Source organism: Sabethes cyaneus, chromosome 2 (genome assembly GCF_943734655.1).
Source record: "Sabethes cyaneus chromosome 2, idSabCyanKW18_F2, whole genome shotgun sequence".
Taxonomy (NCBI): domain Eukaryota; kingdom Metazoa; phylum Arthropoda; class Insecta; order Diptera; family Culicidae; genus Sabethes; species Sabethes cyaneus.
Window position 1 is genome coordinate 191922925 of NC_071354.1, and position 6755 is coordinate 191929679.

The window sequence follows — 6755 nt, forward strand, 5'->3', positions numbered from 1 at the left end:
GGTTCAATTGTTAGTCTAGATTTTTGAAAAAGCAAGGCAACACAAGGCGCACTTTAGTTGAATTGATTCGCTCGACACTTTTATGCAACCAATACCACAAACCAGCACTCACTGCTACCGCGCTCGTATTTAATCGATTATCATATTTTGCATGCCTCGACACATATACACATTCACACGCGACTCATCTGTCAATCGACTCGACATAGCCGCAAATCAAACCGCGCCGCACACCTTTAATAGGAAAGACAAAGATAGCTACAACCGTGAGAGCCATTGTAGTCGATTAACTGCAAAAAATCGACTAACATGGTTTTGGTGATCGAAAAAATTAATCAAACGTTTGCTTGCTTTGGTTGTGCTGTGTGCGGTCATCCCCATACACAACGCGAAAAGAAGTGAAAAAGTGCTCATCGTGTGATAGCAACTTCCACAGACTAGTGTGCAGAGAAAAACGAGTTGGATTTTGTGCTAAAAATTGAAAGTTTCGCATTAGAAGTGTCCCAAAATTGGCTGGAAAAACCCCTACCGAGGGCTGCAATAATCTGTTGATTTTTTGTTACTCCAATCTTGCTTGTGTCTGCTAGCGAGGACAACTAGGCCTCTGAGTGCTTAACCAGAAAATAAAAGCGAACGAAACCGCCACACAAACAATGGAGAAGAGAATAGCACTGGAAAAACGCGGCCGCGCCGATGATCAGGTAAGATTACGACAAAGCAGATTTCCGACGTAATTCCACCTGATTTGGTCCTACCCGACAGTAATGATGATGAAAGTTGTTTCCTCTTGGGTCCAACTTGTTCCACCCGTCTCGATAGAGACGTTATTTCCTCTTCTTGCCCACCGAGCCCATCTTTTTCGTCAGCCTGATGCGTGTGTGTATGCAGCAGGCACGCATATTTGCGAAAAGAAAACCGCGAGGATGCGATGTACCTTTGATTTATATTTAAATTGGATAGTTTTTAGTTAAAATCGAAAAACTAGATTTTTTCCTATGTTTTTACCCCTTATATAGCCTTTTGAATGATGTTCGTATTCTGAATAGCAACTTGTCACACAAGCAACGCCTTCAATTGCGGTCATTTTGACCATTAAAACGGGCTCAAAACATGGCTGCAGTGTTGCACTTTCAATTACTGCGCTCTAATCAGGTTATTCTAAGTAGTTTTAATTTTTAGTTTGATCTGTGTTAATATTTCTACGTCTAATCAATAATCAAATTTGCTGCGATTGTTAGAATCGAACGAGTAGAAAGTTGTTCAATTATGATGTAAAATGAGTTGAGTTGCTACGATGGACGATGCTTTTTGAAATATGTTCCAATCTTTTGTTGGATTCACGCACTTGAGCTTATTTTCGGTGCAAAAAAGATTATTTTCATTGTCGCATGTTTACATTATGCTCATTTCTTTATCAGCGAAAAATTTCGCGCTTCGTACATCGATTTGTCGAGCAAAGTTGGACACTCGATTCTGATCCGTCCACGGGTTCTGGCAGGCCTCAGGCACGTTAACGACCCGACAAACTTAACGAGCATTCTTTACATGCAGTTACACCCTCATTTCGAGCGACAGATTGCACGAAATCAGCATAATTAAAGATTTATCAAACGGGAAAAGTGCGCCGCCATATTGCTTTAGAAAAAACGCGACACATATCGGGACCTTTACTGAGAGCCACGAACCAGGGCCCCACCATCATTCGCGTTCGCAGAGGTTGGCTAGAAGAGAGGCAACAATGCGAACACCGACTTTTATTACGACGTTTCGTAATAGGCAGGCTACTCGTCGATGAAGAACCTCCCGCTAGTCAGTCGACGAACCGATGTGTGCGTGCGTTTGGTTGGTGCGGCATGTACACATCTTCCAAAGGCAACTCACTGCGCCAACCAGACAGATATTACGGCCATCTTGCTTTTTCACTGCAAGCAGCAGAAATTTTTTTCCACTTGGCACACGCTTTTTTGGCACTTTTCCTGGACCGTAAGGACCCCGGCGGGCATCAAACTATTGTACGCGTTAAAGCGCACCGATACTGAGCCTTGGGGCACACTTCCGCTCGGAAAATGACACCGATAACGACGTCTGCACCTAGCATATCAGCGAACAGTGCTGCTTGATCGAGTGAACGCTCAAACGCTACTACTCTGCTGTCAGTCGATGGTGGTGTTGGTCCGTTCTTTTCGATCGAGCGTGTAGCATTTGAAACACGCGATAAAACGTGAGATCCACGCATGTGTGTGAATGCAATGCGTTTTACTCGACGATGAGTTTGAAATGTTTGTGAATCATGCTGCACACTTTGCGGTTTATCGACGTGAAAAATGTAAACACTCTTCAGGTTGATCGATTTTCGAAAAGCAACAAGGATGCTTGCAAATGTTTTTTATTTGCACGCAAATGGTATTGACATCAATCGATGATAAGATTAAACACAGTTCCGTTTAAGAATCCAACGCTAGTTGTATGGATAAAAGGTTTTTAATTTTGCAACTCCACGTTGTCCAAAATGCAGATTTCAAGGCCTTTCCGTTTACCTATAGCGGCATAGCGGGCCGTCATGTTGGAATGGAACTCGCCGAGCATCGACTAAACATCACTATAGTTGTGTTGGTGCTCGTCTTATTCAACAATCCGGTATTTAATCGACGAACGATGTATGAACGAAGAGTGTGGGGCGGCTGTGTTGGTAAGATATCTCATTTTTTGGACGATCCAAAACACCCGCGAAATCGGGTTCGGGACCGCTAGTGTGACTATCACTGGTTGGTTGGTTGGTTCTCGGCATCATGATGACCGTTATTGTAGCCGGTATGTCGAAGAGGACCAACTTTTATGAATGAAACGCATATGGTGTGGGGGCGTAGATAAACTATAGATGTCGTAATTTATTTTAGACCAAATGCAATTTTTGTTGAATCCTGGTTGGTACTTTCAAATGCAAATGTAAACATTAGTTTATATTTGAATCAAATGTCTAGAAAATATGTACAACATTAGGATCAAGTGCTAATCTAAGTCAGTTACGTAACAGCTGAAAAAAATAATCGATTCGTTAGTTGTTATTTTATACCAATTGCCTTGGAAAGACATTCACACTGCTGGCAAGTTATCTTTTATATCGTAATTCAATAAAAATAGAAATGAATAAAAAATATAACGTCTTGTTACATTTTGAAACGTTCATTTTTCAATCAAGTCAACAAAAGACAACAATTTCACCTTATTCCTCCACGGCAGATCGTCGAACTCATACTGGACAACTGTCGCAGTACTTCGATCGAAGGTCTCACTGACGGCTTTACTGCGCTGGAAGTGCTCAGCCTCATCAACGTTGGTCTGGTATCGCTGAAGAGTTTTCCCAAACTGCCCAATCTGCGCAAGCTGGAATTGTCCGACAATCGGATCTCGAATGGGCTCAACCATCTGACCGGCAGCCCCAAGCTGACACATCTGAACCTTTCCGGCAACCGAATCAAGGAGTTTGAAGAGCTAAAACCATTGAAGGAGTTTGAAAACCTAGAAGTGCTGGACTTGTTCAACAATGAGATCACATCAACGGAAGAGTACCGAGACAAGATCTTCGAATTGATTCCGTCGCTCAAGTATTTGGATGGGTAATAAGAAGCTGAAAAATTTTATGAATCATAAACTTAATACTGTTTTGTTCTGTTTTAGATTTGACAAAGACGATGCCGAGGCTCCCTCAGACGAAGAAGATGGGGGCGCAGAGGAAGAGGATGAAGATGGTTAGTACTGAATTTATTCTATTTTATTTTACTTTTTTGGAAGCACCACACCGCTTTTTGAGTGAGGTCGGTCGATTGATAATTAGTAGAATCTGTCTCAATTGCGGGAACATTGCAGACAACGCATGTTTCTCTATCAACGGGATCGAGTTCGATCTGGATGAGTTGGAACGATTCGAGTCAAAGTTGAAACAGAAACGACAAGCCGCGGCCAACGACAACCAAACAGAACTCGTTAGTGGACTTGACTCTAAGTTTAGTCAGTTGGAACTCCGACAGGCAGACGATTCGAATGACGATACCGCAGAAGTTAAAGACGATCTTGATTTAATATACGAAGAAATTAGACAGAAAAACAACGATCACCAACAGCAAGTAGCAGCTATGCCTAGTGAGAGACCATCTCTCGGATCGCTACTGCTGATGTTCCTCTCGTTGCTAGCGTTAATCAATCAAGTTTACTTCGCTCTGCGCAACCAGCAGCTGACGAAGAGTTAGTTTCGGCCCAAAGTCGCTTGAGTTTATCGCTAATGTTGTCGTTTTCCTTTTGCTTTTTCCAGAGGTCAGTCTTGACGATTCCGACTCTTATTACGATGATATTGAGAACGATATTTCCCTGGCAGAGGTTAGTTGCAGTACTGCGGCAGAATTTCAGCCTAATAAAAATATTTTTGTTTGAATATAGGTCTACAGTGAGAACCTCGAGGAAGATGGTTCAGATTGGGCCGCAGAATACAGTGAAGAAGGAGATGACATTGACGAGCCTACTGACGAGGACGAAGAAGATGGCGAAGGAGGTGAAGCTGACGGGGAAGACGCAGAAGGTGAAGGTGAAGCGGCCGCAGAGAAAGCCGTTTCTGACGGTGAAGGTAATTTGCCATTCAGTCACTCTATCTAACCAAATTCCACTCACTTATCACGGTATTCTCCGTTTATGTTCAGATGGTGCAGCGGATCCGAGGGGAAAGAAACGAAAACACGACGGCAACGATGGTTGAATGCCTTTCTTTTCAAACAAAATATCTTTAATTATTGATAACTTTATTGATAAGTTTTGATTCTAAGGATACAAATTAACAGAAGGAGGAAGCGAAAACCCAGAAAAAACGTATATAAAGAAAACCAATACAAATTTACAATAAACCAATCGTAGAGGACACCCGACACAGTCAAGCAAACATAGTTGAACTGCACGCACTTACTAATAGTATCCCCTAGGTCAGCCAGCCAGCCAGCCAACCGACGGCATGTTTTATACAGGAAATCTGGTTCCGGTTGCGATTTTTACGCAATTGATCAGAATACGAACGGAGAAGTCAGTTCTGCGTAAGCAGATTTTGTTGAGCGCCCTCCCAGTTTCCCATCATCACACTCACACAGCCCCCGCAATTGATCCTAAAGACAAACTTCATTTCTACTAAAAATCTGAGACTTGCATTATATGATTGCAGAAAGTGCAAACCTTAAAAAACAAATCAAAAAACTAACGAGCGCGCTTCAGTTTTATGCTGGCATCATTTTGCTGCGCATCGCGCGACGAATATTGCTTGGTTTTGTGTAAAACTACAAAAAAAACTGTATTTCCATATAAGCAAACTGGTTGAAAATACAAACAAAACAGGAAAGTGAAATCATCGTTTGTTGAATTTAATCAATAACTTATAAAGTGATGATTGGTTTTGAAGCTGGAGATTGTTTGTTTTAGTGTATGTAACATAACTTGTCTGTTTTGTACTCGCTCCCACGTTACTTCAAGCATTAGTTCTAGTGTGGGACATATCCAGTTCTTTCTCTGGCCTTCCGCTGTATATTGTTTAACGTTCAAGATTGTAACTTAACCTAAGTTATGTAAAATTCTGAATCGGTAGATATGTTTATTGTTCTAGATATTTGCATTACGGCTTTCCCCTATTAGAGACATTGTTGCGAAATCAGAGGACTCATGCAAAAACAAAAATTTTAATTACAGATCAGAAGTCAGTGCTATATATAGTGGGGAAGGTTTATACAGCAACAACAAAAAAAAGAGTAAAATGAAGAAAAAAATCAAATAAAAAGTCAACAAACTGCTGAGTCGGAAATTGATAGAAATGAGATGAATACAAGCAAAATTTATAATATTAACTGAAAGTATTTGTTTAAATAAAAAAAAGTCACTGGAACTGATTGTGTCATGTATCGATTAGGAACGTGTCCGAAACACGAAAACAAATAGAAGTAGGTATGTTCAAAATAGCGCTATAAATCCATACTCTAGGGAGCAGTAATCGAAATGATTTTAACATTTCTTTTCAGGTGTGTTTAACATTTCTATTCAGGAGGAGAATAGAGTAGATAAGTTTGAGGATTCTCCTAGAAACAGAATTGGCACGAATTCAAATGCTGGAGTTGCAGTGGAACCATCTGGAGCCGAAGGAAACGATTAAACAGAATCAGTTCATGGTGGATCAAGTCAAGTAGAGTTAGGTTAAATGTCGAGAGAAATGTTCCCGAAAGAATCACCAGGCAAGTGGAGGTGATACGAAACCATTGGTGGAGCGATTACGTGAGCAAGAAAACCACAACTCGTGGGCCTTTGATATCAAGATAGTGCTCATACATGAAGAAACTATTAACTATAGCCTGTTGCAAGATGCGACGATCACCAAGAAGGCATGGAATAGCCTGAAAGCGGGTTTCCAGAACATTGGTTACATCCGGGAATTTGGACTGCTGCGGCAGTTGACCAAGGTCAAGCTTGTGGAGTGTCAATCGGTCGAAACCTACGTAAATCTTCTGATTCTCGGCACAAGTTGGCTACAATCGGATTCGAAGTTAATGAAAGTTGGATGACCAGTATTTCAGTTGATGGGATTACCGATCTAATGATCATGGGCCCCGAAGCGTACGGCATCAAGTTGGTGGCGGATACTATTAAAGTGAAGATTCTCCAAGATATCAAGTGGCCAGATGAGTCGACAGGGTGCGATGTTGAAAGGCCTTTTTATGGTTAGAACAAGAAAAAGA

General features: G+C 41.4%; 1 protein-coding gene across 1 annotated transcript; it reads left to right on the plus strand.

The window, feature by feature from the left end:
* Positions 1-349: 349 nt before the first annotated feature.
* Positions 350-5903, plus strand: LOC128734421 (acidic leucine-rich nuclear phosphoprotein 32 family member A). The gene is made up of 6 exons (XM_053828620.1): positions 350-701; positions 3241-3617; positions 3679-3749; positions 4310-4374; positions 4435-4618; positions 4692-5903. Exons 1-6 carry the CDS (start codon positions 654-656, stop codon positions 4745-4747), a joined length of 801 nt encoding a protein of 266 aa, XP_053684595.1. The 5' UTR covers positions 350-653; the 3' UTR covers positions 4748-5903.
* Positions 5904-6755: the final 852 nt, after the last annotated feature.

Bases quoted from the DNA above. Each gene is read 5' to 3' on its own strand.
- LOC128734421 (XM_053828620.1), top strand. From the start codon at position 654: ATGGAGAAGAGAATAGCACTGGAAAAACGCGGCCGCGCCGATGATCAG. The intron at 3,618-3,678 runs GTAATAAGAAGC...GTTCTGTTTTAG, and splicing joins TCGCTCAAGTATTTGGATGG to ATTTGACAAAGACGATGCCG. The intron at 3,750-4,309 runs GTTAGTACTGAA...TGCTTTTTCCAG, and splicing joins AGAGGAAGAGGATGAAGATG to AGGTCAGTCTTGACGATTCC.